Below are 15,356 nucleotides of genomic sequence, written 5' to 3' on the forward strand. Positions count from 1 at the left end.
CCAGTGCTCAGTGGGAAGCCCAAGAGGCCAACCACCTGTCCCAGTCCAGCCACCTCGTCCTGGGGCCCGCTTGGCAGGGAAAGGGAGCTGGGTTTGGCTGATGACTCGGGGGCCAGTTGCACCCCTGACCCACCTCCAGTTCTGCGATGATGCGGTCCTCATCGTCCTCATCCTTGATGGCAGAGGCCATGATGGGTGGTGTGGAGGCCGGGCGGGCCACCTCGGACACTGTCCGGCGCAGCTTCACTTGGGGTTTCTGCACCTCCAGCTCCTCAGACTCGGCCTTCTGCAAGGCCCAGGCCCCCGTCAAGACCAGGCTCTACCCCGCCTCCGCACCAGCTCACCTCCTGGGCTCCATGGGTTCCAGACCAACTCCCACCTGACCTAGCTCCTCATCCTTCCAGAATGGCCCCTTCCCACGGTGGAAGCCCAAGTCAGAAGCAGAGCCACCATTGGCCAGCCCCCTTCTTTCCTTCTACTTCCTCTGAGAAAGAGGACCACCCAGAGGATCTGCGGAGGTCACTTCAGGCATCCCCCTAATTCAACCTCCTCATTCCCTGCCCGAGGTGGGGGCGGTACCTTGATGAAAGTCGAGTCCTTCTTGCTGGTGACCACAACCTCTCCAGTGCGTGTGGTGGTCAGGCCGTGGGAAGAGGGGAAGCTCCGGCGGGGAGGAGGAGGTGGGGGTGACTTAGAGGGCTTCTCTGTGCGGTATCGGGGCACCGTCAGCTCATCTGCAGGCAGCCAAGGGGCTAGAGGTCAGGGAACCTGTAACCCTGGAGTCTGTGAGCCACATCTGACTCCAAGGGGGTAAACCTTGCTTCCTCTTCCAGGGAGGAGGGGTGGGGAAGGCTCAGGAGAAAGGTCCTAGGCTCCCTCCTTCTCTCTGACCTCCCCCTGCAATCCAGCCCCAAACCCTGCCGCCCCACCTCTTACAGCACTCTCGCCCCTCCCTACTCAAAGTGTGGGCCATGGCTCAGCAGCACTCTCAGCTCCTGGGGGCTTGTTAGGAATGCAGAAGCTCAGGCCCCGCTCAGAGCTGCTGGACCAGAAGCCAAATTTTGACACTAGTGTGGGTCTGCACCCTTTTTCCATCAAGAGAGAAAGTAAATATTGCAAGACTGTGACCCTGCCCGCCAGGCTCTCCCTTCCCCCAGTTCTGGCAGCTGGGGCTGTTTCCAGGGCAACCTGCAGAGAAGTCGCACAAACTTGACATTCCTCTGCCTTTCATCCTCAGTGGCTCCCCGTTACCCAGAACACACCCAAGCTCCTTTGCCTGGCACCCTGTGCACCTGCCAGTCTTTCGGCCTCGGCTCTGCTTACTACTGCCTTGCCTGGGCCCTGCGGGGCATCGCCGAACACCTACCTCCAGGCGTCTGCACCTGCTGTTTCCTCTCCCAGGGAAGCACCTACTCATTTTCAAGACTCCAGTGGTAAGTGCCCTTTGATGGGAAGCCCTTCCTGCCCTCCCGGGACCTCCTCTGAGATTATTCGACACCAGAGCTCACCCCCACACAGCATTTAACACCTCATCCGACCTCTGGTTTACACACTAGCTATGGCCTGGGACAGGTCACGTGACCACACTGAGCTCAGAGCCGCCATCCGTGAAATGGGAAGGACTACTGTGACTGCCTCCTAGGGTGGTTGTGAAATTATAAGAATTAATATATAGAAAGCATTCGGGGCAGTTCTGGTCACATTGATAAACACATATGTTAGTATTATTCCCTCATTAAAATTTAAGCTCCTTAAAAGCAAGCAGTGTCTTATTCCTTATTCCCAGCACCTAGTGCACAGTAGGTGCTTGGTAAATATGTGTGGCAGGAATGAATGAATGAATGAATGATGGTTGCCATTTCCGGTTCAGATTCCTGCCTGACCTGTGAGCTCACAGGCGGGGCGGGGTGGGGGGGCGGTGAGGGGTACAGGAACCATGTCTGTATTGACCAACGGTGCACCCCGGGGCAGCACAGCCTGGTTCAGGGCACGTGCTGGGTCCGAGATGCAGAAGGATGGCTCTCTGCCTGAACCTGCCCCTCCCCCTGTGTGGTCCCCGTAGCAGCAGTCAAGGCAGTGGGGAAAGGCCTTGACGGAGTCCAGCTCTAACCCAGCCTCTGGGTCTCCCTTCAGTGGCTGAGGGTCAGGCTGCTGATGTCCCAGCACCTCCCTTCTCCAGCAGCCTGACCACAAAGGTCCTCACTCGCACCTGCCCCCCCCATCAACCTGAAAGCTCCTGTAGATGGGGCACCTCCCCTCCTCTGGGCTCTCCACCCACCCCTACCATCCCCTGTACCTGAGCCCCTTCTTCCACTGGGCTCCGTTCGGGGGGCTGCCTTCTGGCCATGGGCGACTTTCGGGGGCTTGTGGTCAGGGGTGGGGGCCAGGCCTGGATGGGCCTTGCTCGCACAGTCCAGGTCCGGGATGGCCTTCAGTAGCTCCGCCTGTGTCTCCTCCAGCAGCCGATTGATGTCCTTGGCGCTATATTGGGTCAGGGCTGCCCGCTTCTCCTCCCAGTCCCTCTCGGCAGCCTTGAGAGGAGGGGGCAAGAGTCAGGACTACTGTGGCTACTCTATACCTGGACCTTTGGGGCCACAGCCCCTTCCCCCAGCCACACATGCAAGGGATGGTAAAGAAAGCCCCACATTTGGTCCAGCTCCCTGAGGACCTTTCGATTTCTTAAACATTACATGCTTTCTCCATGAGTCTGGAATGCCACCTTTTTATATATGGCTCTCTTGATACATAGTTAGACCTGTTTTTGGACATTTTCTTTGTTTCATTGACCATATAGTCTATTCTTACGCAAACACTGCATTGCCTCAAGCATTATAACTTTATAATATGCTTTTCTGTCTAGCAGGACAAATGCCACCCTTAATACGCTTCTCAGATTTCCTTTCCCCCAGGGAAAAGTAGCCGTGATGGCCGGCACTTCCAGCCTAGGATGGGGGTGAGAACGCGTGAGCTCAGCTGAGCCCCCCGTCCCGGGCCCAGTACCTCAACACACACAGCCTTGTCCACGCTTCTCTTGCCAGGCACGTCTAGGCCTTTGGTGGGGTTGCCCCCCTTGGGCGTAGAAGGGGCTCCCTCAGGTGGCCCACTCAGCTCATGGAGGTTTAACGGAGGGCTGGGGGGTGGCAATTCAAAGTCCAAGCTTTTGTTGAAGTCAGTCTCGGCTGTCACCTTTTTGGGGGACTGATTCAGGAGGTTGTTGGGGGGTGGCCACACGCCCTCATCCACTTGCCTGGGGTTGGAAGAGTTAAGAGCAGCCGTGAGACCAGCAGGGTGGCGGCCGCAAGGAAGGGAAGCCTGGCCCAAGGGAGGTGGGGTGGAAGGAGGGCTCTGGGACCTTGTAAGACAGAGCAAAGGCCTGGGGAGGAGTAGCTGCCCCCAGCATTAGGGACAGCCAAGCCTATAACAAGTCAGAGTTGAGGTGTAGCTCCAGTTGTCACACCAGTGACCTTTAGGGGAGTCAGGGTAAGGGGTCGGGCTGATCTATCAATCTGGGCCCAGCGTGTGACCCCATGGAAAACCAGAGGTCAGGGAAAGAATGACCTTCGGATCTGGGCCAGCATGTCTGTGACCCCACGGCAGCGCTTGAGTAGCCCGTCCAGGCGCTGTGGCTCCTCCTTCAGGAACTTCACAGCCTCCACCTCCACGCGCAGCACGACCCGCATCTTGCTCTGTAGGCCTGGAAAGTGAGCTGAGGGGACCACAAGCAGTGAGCTGAGCGGGGAGCAGCTCAGAGGCCTGGGAGAACGGGCTGCAGAAAGGGCAGCGCCTGGGGTGGTGGGGGGGGCAGCAGGGACTCCCACCTGGACCACATGCCACGTTCCCTGGCCCCAGGCTCACCCTTGAGCTCAGTCAGCGTCTCCCCAAGCTGTTTCAGCACCAGCGCCTTCTCCTCCAGCTCGGGCCCAGGCACCAGCCGGTGGTTGTGGGAGACATCCCTCTGGATCTTCTCCACCGACTTCTCCAGGTCACTGCAGCCACAGAGAGACCCTCTTAGCCCCTCCGGCCCCAGCCCAGCCCCCTGAAATTGGGCAGCTGGAAAGAAATCAGGTCACCATCAGATCAAACTTAAAAGCCATCCACCAGGCCACATGCCCAAGTGAAATGGGAAATGCCAAACCTCAGAGAGACTTCAGAAGAGCTCCCTCACAGGGGCCCTGGGTCCCCTTTTGAAGTTCTGACCTTTAGCCACATCAGCTCAAATCTCTGTCCCTATAACTTGCGTCTTCTGATTCTCCTTCTGCCAAAGGAGCCGCGGATAACTTGGCAGCCTTTCGGAGAGCTGAAGGCAGCAGCACGTGCCCCGGAGGGTTTCTCTTCTCGCAGGGCGACACCGCCGTGTCCACCTACCTTTTCTCAAATGGCCCGGACACTCAGCCTCTTTCTTTGAGGACAAAAGTGTTTTTGAATTTCAACAGGCTTTTGCTGTGCTTGTATCGTTTTTAAACCCCACATCTTTCTAAAATGTAAATCAGACCAAGTCACCCTGCACTGTGTTGAACCCTAGATGGATCCCATCATTCCGAGCATCAAACCCAAACCCTTCCAGGCAATCAAGAAGGGCAAGAGGGTGAGAGTTGAAAATTTGACTCAGGGGCAAACAGATCAGAATTCCAGCCCCAGCTCTGCCCATGCCCGCAGAGAGACCTTGGACACGTTACCTACTCTCGCCAGGCCTCAACCTCCTCATCCAAAATATGGGGGTGGTAAGAGTTCCTCCCTCCTGGGGCCACTGTGAAGGTTAAATAAGCTAATTTGTGCACAAATATGTGTACGTGTGACTCCCACTCGTCTTAAGGTCTCAGTGGGAACCTCCCCCTGCTCCCTACACTCGGGGTTGGGGTCTGCTTCCTGCCCCGCCAGCCCCTGGGGCCCCTCCTGTTTGCTGGACTGCGCAGCTCCAGGCAGGCAGGAGCCATGCCTTCCAGAGTCATCCCCGATGCTCAGCACCTGGCCGCGTGCCTGGAGCAGAATAGCTGTCTGGCAAATAATTGTCGAATGAATGATTGAGAGAGAAAGAAAGAGCCACTGATCTGGATGAGACCTCTAAAAAGGAAAATAGAAAACAAAAAGGAAGAAAGCAAGAACTGCTGCCCGGGTAGGTCATCTCAGCTCCATCCCCGAGTCACTGACGTCCCTGACCCCCATGCAGGACTTCCCACGCCCTCCTGTCAGGTCCCATCTGCTGGGTGTTGGCTGAGCTCTCCAGGCGGGAATGACTTCTGACGCTCAGTTCTACCATCCAACAGATTTGCTCCCCCTCAAAGCTCTGTGTCATCAGCAAATCCCATCAGCATGCCTTCTACGTCTTCATCCAACTAGCGGGTAAAAAGCCCAAGGAGAAAATCCTGTGACTCAGTACGACCAGCTTAAGAGCTACCACGTCCTGTACGTATCGTCTGCCAGGTGCCACATTCGGCCCCTCCCCTTCACGACTTTATTTCAGCGATTTTCAACCTTTTTCATCTCACGGCACCCATGAACTCATTACCAAAATTCTGCGGCACACCAAAACATATATTTTTTGCTGGTCTGACAAAAAATAGGTATAATTCTGATGCATTCGCACCAGATGGCTATCGTTGTGTTGGATGTTGTCATTTTTTTAATTTGACAATTTCAGGGAAAAAAGGTCAGTTTATTGCACATTTTAAAAATTCTTGTGGCACATCAACGTGCCTCTTGTGGGGCACCAGTTGAAATCGCTGCCCTAGTTAATCCTCACAACAAATTCTGTGAGTGAGAACCGTCACTACCTCCAGTCTGCGCACAGGCAGACAGCAGCTCAGACATCAGACTGCGTTTCTAGCCTCCCCGGCAGCTCGAAGTGGCCATTCAACCGAAGTTTAGCCAGTGGAAAATAAATGAAAGGGGTACATGCCGTTTCCAGGCCCGGCCCACACAAACCCTCCAGATAGGCTCTTCCACGCCCTTCTCCCCTTCCTGCTGGTTGAAAGGCAATGACCCTGTGGGTGATCTTGCACATACTGAAGATGGACGAACCTCCATTAGCCCAGGTCCCTGAATGACTACATGGAGGAGGGCCATTCCACTAACCCACCCAGTGCTGTTCCATGAGAAAGAAAGGTATGACTATTATTTTTGAACCATTATACAAGTTATTACAGCAGCAACCCTAAGTAACTCATTAGCCACCTTAACTAATACAACTGGCTTTGGCATTAAAAAAAAAAAAAAGAAAAGAAAAGAGCCCTGGCTGGTGTGGCTTGGTGGATTGAGCGCCAGCCTGGAAACCAAAGGGTCACTGGTTCGATTCCCAGTCTAAGGCACATGCCTGGGTTGCAGGCCAGGTCCCAGAGCGGGAGACATGAGAGGCAACCGCACACTGATGTTTCTCTCCCTCTGTTTCTCCCTCCCTTCCCCTCTCTAAAAATAAATAAAGTCTTGAAAAAAAAAAAGAAAAAAGAAGCTCGCCCTGGCCGGGTAGCTTTGGTCAGAGAGTCATCCCAATACGCCAAGGCTGCAGGTATGATCTGTGGTCAGGGCACATGCAAGAAGCAACCGATGAATGCAGAAATAAGCGGAACAACCAATCTCTGTTTCTCTCTCTCCAATCAATCAATCAATCAATCAATCAAATTTACAAAGAGACTTTAAAAAAAAAAAGAGGCTCAGCAATATTCACGTGGGAAAGAATAGCTCCAGTCTGCTTTGTGTGGCACCCGATTGGCTCAGGCGCACCGGCAGTTTTGTAAAATAGTCACACCCCCACACTGCTCTGAACAGGAAGAGACCCTCACGTAAAGGAGGATGCAGGTAGGCCTTTAGGAAAAGGCAACACTGCAACTCTCACAAACACTACCCCCCACCCCCCACAAACCTGAGGCTCAATTAGCACCTTGATTTTGGGGCCCTAACTTGGGCAGGCTCTGCACATGAGTCCCTGACCAGTCCACGTCTAGATACTGGGATCAGAAAATGTTCAGGCTTTGCAGACCCAGGTTTATTCCTGGAGGTGCCGAGAGGGGAGGGTTGGGACAGACCTGCTATATAATCTGCAGGGCCCCATGCAAAATGAACCCTAGTTAGAAAATTAAGAATTCCAAGACAGTGACAGCACAGCAGTAAACCAGGCCTGGGCCCTTATGAGCAAGGGTCCCGCGTTATTGTGCTGGTCACATGCTTACAAAGCCGGCCCTGGGTTAGGGCAAGTTAGGCTCCAGAGGCCAAAAGGTCTCAGTCAGCAGAGGCTGCCCCCAAGGGTAATGTCTACACAGAGATCAAGTGCTTGGCTATAAGTATAGCTGAGTGAGCCAAGTTGAATGAAGCATAGCATTGGCCTTAACTTCATGCAAGATGCCAGGGCAAGAAGTTGGGGCAGAGCAAATGTACAAGGGCAAGACAGGGCCTGTTGGGCCACCTAATGCCCGGGGAGGCGATGGGAGCTGAGCAGGGAGGGCCCTCATGGCCAAGCTGGAACCACTGCAGGGCTGGTGTGTAGCCCAGTCCAGGCCCCACCTCAAAAAGGCAGGAGCCCCCTGCAAAGTGGGTGGAAAATCCTGCCAGAAGCAATCTGTTGTGCCCCGAGCTCTCTCAAGTGAGCGCTCTAACACGGCAGGGGGGTTGAGTCTGTGTGTTCCTAGGGAACCAAAGGCCCCGAAAGCTGAGGACCAGACACTCTTATGACAAAAGCATAAACCCGTCCTTTCATTTCTCCTGCCTCAGTGTTTTTATACTTCCTTTTATTTTCCTTTAATGTCTCAATAAAGTCCCCTTTGAAAATTCCAACCCAGCTCCTATATGCTAAGTGAAAAGGGGCAAAGAGAGGACAGAAAGCTCAGGTAATAGAATTCCCCAGGTTGGGGGGATGACAGCTGCCAGTCTATTTGGAGATCTCACTGGAGTTGTCACTAAGTTTTCACACCTGGAGCGATGGAGTAGCTGCAGCCAGCTTTTCTCCAAGTGGGATGACCCCTTATTTCATCTCAGCGACGAGGCATCATGGGGATCTTTGCATATGCCCCACCACGCCATGTGGGCCCAAGGCTGAGGGGCAGGGGCACTTCTCAAGGAGCCCCTTGCAAGAGGTGCTATCAAATATGACTTGGTGAGGAAGCTGGGCTCCTCTGAGCAGCCTCTCCTGGCTCCCTGAGTCACTGGCCAGCTGAACTCAAGCCCTCTCTGGAAAGAACTGCAAAAATCTTAATACTGGACACAGACGAGGAAGCCGTAGCACAGAGAAGGGCAGAAGCTGCCCTGATCACACAGCCTCTCAGTGCTGGAGCTGGACCTCAGGTCCCTGTATCACTGAGAGAAAGGCCAGAGAAAGCAGCAGGGCCTCCGTCTCTGACAAGGGAAGGCTCCAGTTGGGGCGGGGGTGGGGGGTGTCCACACAGTGGACCAACAGCGAAAGGCAGCTTCTTCCTTGAAGGCAGCTTCTTCCTTCAGTGGTGCCAGACAATCGAATCTTGGCCAGACAGCTATTTGCTAAATTTGGTTCAAAGGACTATCTTCTGTTAACCCTTCCATGTCTAAGCATTTGGGTGTGGGGTGTTATCTATTCTTGATTCCTCCTGGAAAAGCTAGAGGTGTACTAGGACGGGAGGAGGGTTTTTCCTTGGCTATACCTGGTCTCAGAAATTAGGGAATTGGAGTGCTGCCAACCGTGGCTGGTCAGCACCAAGCTGACGAAGCTGGCAGCATTTGAATTCTCCACCTGAATACTCTACCGGAGGATCATTTTACACAGGTCACAGGCCAGAATGACAGCAGGCAGAGGGCAGAGTGAAATCAGGCAGCTGGCCACAGGAAAGTAAGGCTGCAAGCCACGGAGTCTCCAGACTGTGGGCCATTAGGAAGAAAGACCATAGCAAAAGCAGGCATCAGGCCAGAAAAAAAAAGAAATCAGGAACTGTGCCAGAGGGTCAAAGATTTGTGGGTCACAGAGAAATCAGGCCACACAGGAGAAGGAAGTCAGGCTTCAGAACAGACCAACGTCACCTGTGATTCAGAAAGACGCGAGGAGCTGCGCCTCACAGTGACACCAGGCTGCGCGCCACCCTGGCCGCACCCCCAGCCCCAGCCCCAGCCCTCCCTCCGCTGCGGAGCCCAGCCTCACTTGAGCTGCTGGGTAATGAGCTCCTCGTCGTTGAGGTAGCGCAGCCGCTCCTCCTCCACCAGGGTGCGCTGTCGCTGCAGCGGGTCCTCATGCCGCCGCGCCGCCTCCGACACGCGCATGCTCAGCTCCGCCTCCGTGCCCTTCAGGAGCGCGCGCAACGACTCCAGGTTTTGTAGCTGCCGAATGCAGATGGACCGATGGACCGGGGTGGGAGGGGATGGAGGCACGCATCAGGGGAAGGGACGGGAGGAGGCAGGCAGAGGACAGCCCAATGTCGGGCGTGCTCCACAGCAGATGCAGCTGCTCGGCTGTGGCCGTGAGCAGCAGCGAAAGGGTGGGATGGTGGGGGGCAGAAGCCAAGAGCTAAGTTCTGGGGAACAGAGGCAGGAGGAGAACGGCATGGGGATAGGGCAGGGAAGAGTGCTGAGTTGGCCCATGCAGAAGGTGCGGCTGCATGGCTGTGAAGTGAGCAGCAGCGAAGGGGTGGGATGGTGAGGGGGCGGAGGACAAGGTTACTGTACTGGGGAAGTAGGGAGGCAAGGAGAACGGGATATTTGGGGGACAAGTGGCCCTATGTAGGGCCCTGCCGACCATGCTGCTGCATAGCCATGGCTTCGATGGACTCAAGCCCTGGGGTTTGATCGAGTTTCCGTGGCTGGGACGGGAAGATCTACTTAATCTTCGAACCCAATTCTAAGGCCAAGTCGGGGCAATGGTGGGTGTGGGTGAGATCTTATCCGTTGCCCAGATGGCAACTCTCTGCCCCCCCTCCAGCCTGTCTCTGCTCATTAGTCTCACCTGACGGGCTCTAGGGCCCTCTGGAGGAGCGGGCACAGAGATGCCAGGCTCCTGACTGGGGGGACCATCTGCCAGGCGGGGCAGGGCTGGGGAGCTGACGGGATCTGGGGAAAGGGCTTCCGCCCAAGGGAGGGGAAAGGAATGCAGGGCTGGGAGAAACTGGGATTTCCCTGAGTACTGACAGGAGGAGGCGGCTCGGCGAGCTGAACGGGTTTCGGGGAGAGCGGTGAAGATTCAGGGAAAGGGAAGGAGGGCTCTGTGACGGGGACCCCAGCGAAGGGTACGGGCTTGGTGAAGGGGGCACAGAAAGTCAGAAAGGGGGCAGGAACTCGAAAGAGGGAAAGGGGAAAAAGCATCCGGAGAGGGGCCCAGTTTGGGGGTCAGAGGTCTGTTGAGCTAGTGGATGGGGCGGAGCTTGTGGGAATAAGTTTCAGTGCAAGTGGGTGGGTCCTGAGGGGGCGGGACAGGGGCGAGGTCCTGGAGGGAGCGGTACCTGGAGCTTCCGCAACTGCTGAAGCTGGCCGCGCAGGTCACTGGTGCTGTTCTGGAGGCCACGCAGGTGCAGCTGCATCTGCAGACGGCTGATGGCACTGGGCTGTCCCGCAGGGGTGCTACTGGCTGAGGGTGGGGGAGGGCCGGACACTGGGGTGGCCCCGCTACTTCGGCCACCTGACCCGCAGGCTGCAGAGGGACCACCAGGATGGGAGAAGAACAAATCATGAGCCTTGGAAGGGTTGGGGCAATGTCCCCCACATACAGTAGCGACAGAGGCACGGGACTCTGACTCCCTGCCCCAGATGGTAGGCAGTCCTTCTGTGGGAGCCAGGGCAAAGCCATCTTGGGCTGAGGTGACTACTCATTCATCCTTCCAAGCCCAGTGATACGGCTGTTGTTTAATCCCCACTTTACAGACTGGGAATCTGAGGCATGGGGAGTTTGAGCATCTGTGGAGGAGGAGGGAAAGGTCACTCACGTGCTGAGGGCGTGGCTGCTCCGTTGGAACCTTCGATCTTCTCACTGTGACACAAGGAAAGATGGCTGCCAGAGGGTCCATGAGTCTCCAGCCCCCTGATCTCAGGATGGAGACCCAGAGAAGGGAAGGCACCCACACCCAGAGTCACACTGGCAGAGCTGAGCCCGGGGCTCCCCCTGCCCACTTTCCCTTCCCCTTGCCCCAGCCACAGGCCCTGACTGGTGCTGGGAGAAGTGCTCACCTGGGGGTCTCAGGCTCCGAACCTCGTAGTAGGGCACTCTGCACCAGGCCTGTGAGGCTGGCAATCTGCTTCTCCATGGCCTCCATGCGCTCCCTGGGGAGGACGGTGGCTTTAAGCAAACCCTTCTCTAGGCATTGGATCCCTCCTGCCCAGCCCCCCATTACACAGACAATTAAAAGGGTCCCAACACCTAAGGATCAAGTCTACAGCTGTCCCCCCCCCCCCCCCGCGTGTAACATTGGTAAGCCTGTCTCCATCCAACAGGCACCCCTGCCCTCTGCAGCCTCACCCCTCACCACTGGCTCCCCACTGGGCTCCGCCCTTGCATCTCAGCACTACCACACATTTTCCTCTTGCCTGGTGTGCCCTCCTCCCTACCTCTTCTCTGAAGCCGTCCCGGAGTCCCCAGCAGCCTTGAGGGGTCCTTGTACACCCTCCCAGAGGAAGTACAGGGATTTTTTCATATGTCTCCCCCACTAAACAGGGCAGAACCAGGTTTGCCCAACTTGGTGTTGGCAGTGCCCAGTGCACTGCCCAGCACACAGGCCACAAAAGAGCTGTGTGAATGTCCGTCACTTCTTACCTCTTGGCAGCACTGCCTGAGGGCAGAGGGGGCAGGTCAGTGCCCTGGTCACCTCCTCCAGCCCTGCATCCTTAGGAAGGAGCTGAATGATGGGCAAGAGCTCCCCAAGTCAGAGGCTGCCTAAGTGAATGTGCCTCTCTCTCTCCCCATCCCTAAGTCTTACCAGCACCCCCGCCCCGGTGGACTTCAGCAGGCCCTGTGCTGGACAGCTCTCGGCTGCAAGTTCTGCCCCTGCGAGAAAGGCACTAAAGAGGTTCAGCCCGGGTCTTGGTTAGGGGAACAGGTTCAGGGAACTGGTGTAAACCCAGGTTTCCAGAGTCCTTGTCTGGGGACCTTTTGTCACCCCTAAGGTCTCGCAAACAAGTTAAATGTCATGTCCATCTCTCCACTGCCTTCCTTGCCACTTTCAAGATACCCTGGTGACGCCACTGGGCCCACTCTGGGGGTCCACGAAGCACTCCCGGGTCTGAGCGTCCAGGACACAACCACCCTGCCACAAATTCGGCGGCGCCCCCTCTCCACCCCACCCCCACGGCCCTGAGGCCTCGTGAGCGTCCCTCACCTGGTCTCTGTGTCCTTCGCTGGCACAGGTGGCCCGAACCCAACCAGCGGACGCTCCCCAGGCCCTGGGAAGAGCTCAGAAGGGGGGACTCCGGCCGTGGAGGAGCCCCCGGTGCTGCGGGTTTTGCCTCCGGGGCTCTCTGCGAAGACGGAGGAGCCCGAGTCCTTTCGGAAGGATTGGCGCACCGGCGAGCCGCGACTAGGCGGCCCGGAGTAGGGACTGTGAGGTGGCGGGGGGCCTCCGGGTGGCACTGCCACGTCGGCCAGCTTCTGCGGCGACGAGGGCGGCAGGCGGAAACCGTATCCGTCCCCGTAGAGAGGGCCGCCGCCCGCCGCCTTGTACAGGGAGTCCTCCAGGTCGGACTGCAGCGCGGCGGCCGAGTAGGTACTGAGCGAGCGCACCGAGCCGCGCTTGTAGAGGCCGCCCGCACCCGGGTAGGCGAACGGGTCTCCGGAGGCCGCGGCCAGGCTCAGGCGGCCCTCGTGGAGCAGCCCGTAGGGGTCGGCGTAGAGGCCCTCGCCCTTCACCAGCACCATGCCGCCCGCCTTGTTGGCCAGGTCCTCGTCCGGCTTCACGTCGCGCCGCTCCAGGATGGCGCTGGGGCTGGGGCTGACGCCCTGCGCGGCGGGGGTGCCTCCCAGCCGCTCGGCCGCGTGGTGCACCGGGCTGCCGGCGTAGGAGGGCGGGCGCCCCCCGGCGTAGGAGAGGCGCGAGCGCGACGGGGAGCCTGACGGCAGCCCGGACGGCAGCCCCGACGGCAGCCCCGGTGGCGGGGAGCTGGACGCCAGGTGCGGTGCGGGCGACAGGTTGTTGAGGCGCCGCGTGGGCGATGACTCCCTCGACGCGTAAACCATCTCTCTCTGTGCAGAAGACAGGCCCGGATCCCCATAGGGCTGGTCACAAGGAGGTCCCCTTGCTAGAGGAGCCAGCGTCCTCCCCCCCCCCCACCCCCCCGACACTTAGAAAGTCCCTTTTGTTCTCTGCCTTCCCTCGCTCCAGCTGTACCCTGAGCCCCTCTCCCATCAGGTCTCCAGATTGCAGGAAGAAGCGGCAGACGAAGAAGCCCAAAGGGGCAACCCGCAGCCTACCCTACAGTGACTGGCGAGGAAGCCCAGCAGGGAAGAGTGGCTCCCGGAAGAGTCGCCTGGAATATCTAGGGGTGTGTGGGAGAAATCCATGACCCCACCATTAATGGAGGCCCCTTCTGCTTCAGCCTCTGAGTTTTCTTCTCCGAAGTTGGGCCTGGTCCCTGATGACAAGTTACCGTGCTCCCGGACCCTACCTGCCCAGCCTCCCCAATGCCCTGGGCACGCCCGGCCATACCCGGAGATCCCCGTTGGTGAGGTGTGAGCCAGGGAAAGCGGCGTAAAGCGGCTCCTTCCTATAGATCTTGATAACACTGCGGTCCTGGATGTCCCTGGAGGGCGGGGTGGGGGTGGGGTTCAGAGAGTCACCATCTCCCTGCCCTGTGTTGAGCAGGGGCAGCTACTCCAGGCAGAGGGAAGAGGGGCAAGGAGCCCCAACCCCTAACTCCTTGCTCAGTGGATCTCGTGCCTCGGGCTACCTGCCCCCAACACACACACCCACAGCCTCCACCCCGTCCATTTCCTCGGCCCACAGCCAGTTTCGGGTTAGCTCAGGACTACCAGAACCAGCGCAGGTGGACGATTTAGAGGGAAGGGGGTGGGGCTGAGATGACCGAGGAAGGGGGCGGGGCGGTAGGGCGCCGGGGAGCAAAGAGGAAGGACCGGGGTTGGGTCAGGAGGGGGCTGGGGAATGGCCTGCATAATCAAGCCCCCCACGGAGGAGGAGTACACGAAAGCCCACTCATTCCATCCCCCCTCGGGGCCACGCCCACCGGACATCCTCCAGCTCATAGAAGACGTTGCGAGCCTCGTCTTTGATGAGGATGGCGGTGTTGGGCGACTTAAGCATGCCCATGGTGAGCTTCTGCGGGAACATGTGCGCGATGAGTGCGTGCAGCGTGTCCAGGCTGCTGACCTCGTGCGTGATGTGCACCCGCCGAGTTTCTTCCCCGAACTGCAGGAACAGCACCCCTGTGAAGGAGATGCTGTCATTGCCGCCGCCGCCGCTGCCGCCGCCACCACCACGACGACGGCGCTGCCGCTGGCCAGGAGAGCAAGTGGGGGCTTCCGTGGTCGCGCCGGTCCCGCAGAGGCAGGGTCTGAGCCCCGACGCTGCTCCAGAGTGCAGATGCACCCAGGCACTCCTCATGCTGCTGACCTCTGAAGCCACCTCCTTGACCCCAGGCAGGCTGGAGCCTGGGTGAGGAAATGGAACTGGGGGCGGGAGCAGGTGGGACAGAAACTGAGGAGGGAGTCCTTGATGAGGGGAGAGGGGTGGAAGAGATGATGGAGAGGTGAGCCGGGAGAGGGAAGGAGGAGGACTGGGAAGAGACACGGAGGAGGAAAAGGCTCTGGGGGGCAGGAGATTGCTGGGGGTGGGAGACGGGGAAGGGAGGCAGAGGCTTCCAGAAAGATGGTTGTAGAAGATGGAACGGTGAAGCGGATGAAGAGTATTACACGGCAAGCAGAGCAGGGGGAGGAGCCAGTGGCCGGGAGGAGGGTGGACAGGCTTGGGTACCTGGTGAGCGCAGCTTGGTCTGGCTGGCTGAACGGGAGAGGGGCAGGCTCTGTCGGAAGCGGTTCATCCTACTGAAGCCCAGAGGCAGCTCGGCCTCCGACATGGTCTCCAGCGACTCCGCTGAGGCGTAGGACAGCTTGGCCGCCTGGTCTGCCAGCCCCGGCTGGGTTCCCTGAGTGTGGCGTGAGCTGCGGGTCTGCAGAGGCAAGGCCGATGGAAGGAATGGAGCCGAGCCCTTCGCTCTGCCCACTCTGCCTGCTGCCCCATCCGGGCCCTGGGAACCCCCACTAGCCAGCGACAGACACACACACACAGGAGGGTCTCCTGGATTCCAGACTTGGCTGTGTGGCTGCAGGAGAGTTCCCACCTCTTGGGGCCTTGGCCTCCCTGGGATACCCAGCAGGTAAGGAGTGGGCAAAGGACTCAGGCACCCTGGGGAGGCAGACAAGAAACCATCTGAGCAGGAGCCATGGGCACACCTGCTATTTTAAGCTTCCAAAG

The 15,356-nt window shown here is 58.1% G+C and overlaps 1 protein-coding gene across 13 annotated transcripts in view; it reads right to left on the reverse strand.

Annotated features, from left to right (window-relative positions):
* Positions 1-15,356, reverse strand: part of SRCIN1 (SRC kinase signaling inhibitor 1) — a 69,079-nt gene that overhangs the window by 14,972 nt on the left and 38,751 nt on the right. For all 13 annotated transcript variants that reach the window (XR_008425139.1, XM_053911291.1, XM_053911293.1 and 10 more), the window contains 14 exons: positions 14,856-15,051; positions 14,110-14,308; positions 13,575-13,668; positions 12,252-13,111; positions 11,107-11,199; positions 10,866-10,909; positions 10,386-10,573; positions 9,095-9,270; positions 3,856-3,986; positions 3,559-3,706; positions 3,001-3,247; positions 2,297-2,531; positions 580-734; positions 134-286 (listed from right to left, as the gene is read on the reverse strand). Coding sequence is in view for 12 of the 13 variants with exons in the window: in XM_053911291.1 (XP_053767266.1) it covers positions 134-286; positions 580-734; positions 2,297-2,531; positions 3,001-3,247; positions 3,559-3,706; positions 3,856-3,986; positions 9,095-9,270; positions 10,386-10,573; positions 10,866-10,909; positions 11,107-11,199; positions 12,252-13,111; positions 13,575-13,668; positions 14,110-14,308; positions 14,856-15,051 (2,919 nt within the window). In the remaining variant the exon portion in view is untranslated. The remainder of the gene's footprint in view (positions 1-133; positions 287-579; positions 735-2,296; positions 2,532-3,000; positions 3,248-3,558; positions 3,707-3,855; positions 3,987-9,094; positions 9,271-10,385; positions 10,574-10,865; positions 10,910-11,106; positions 11,200-12,251; positions 13,112-13,574; positions 13,669-14,109; positions 14,309-14,855; positions 15,052-15,356) is intronic.

This window comes from Desmodus rotundus, chromosome 9, assembly GCF_022682495.2.
Source record: "Desmodus rotundus isolate HL8 chromosome 9, HLdesRot8A.1, whole genome shotgun sequence".
Lineage (NCBI taxonomy): Eukaryota > Metazoa > Chordata > Mammalia > Chiroptera > Phyllostomidae > Desmodus > Desmodus rotundus.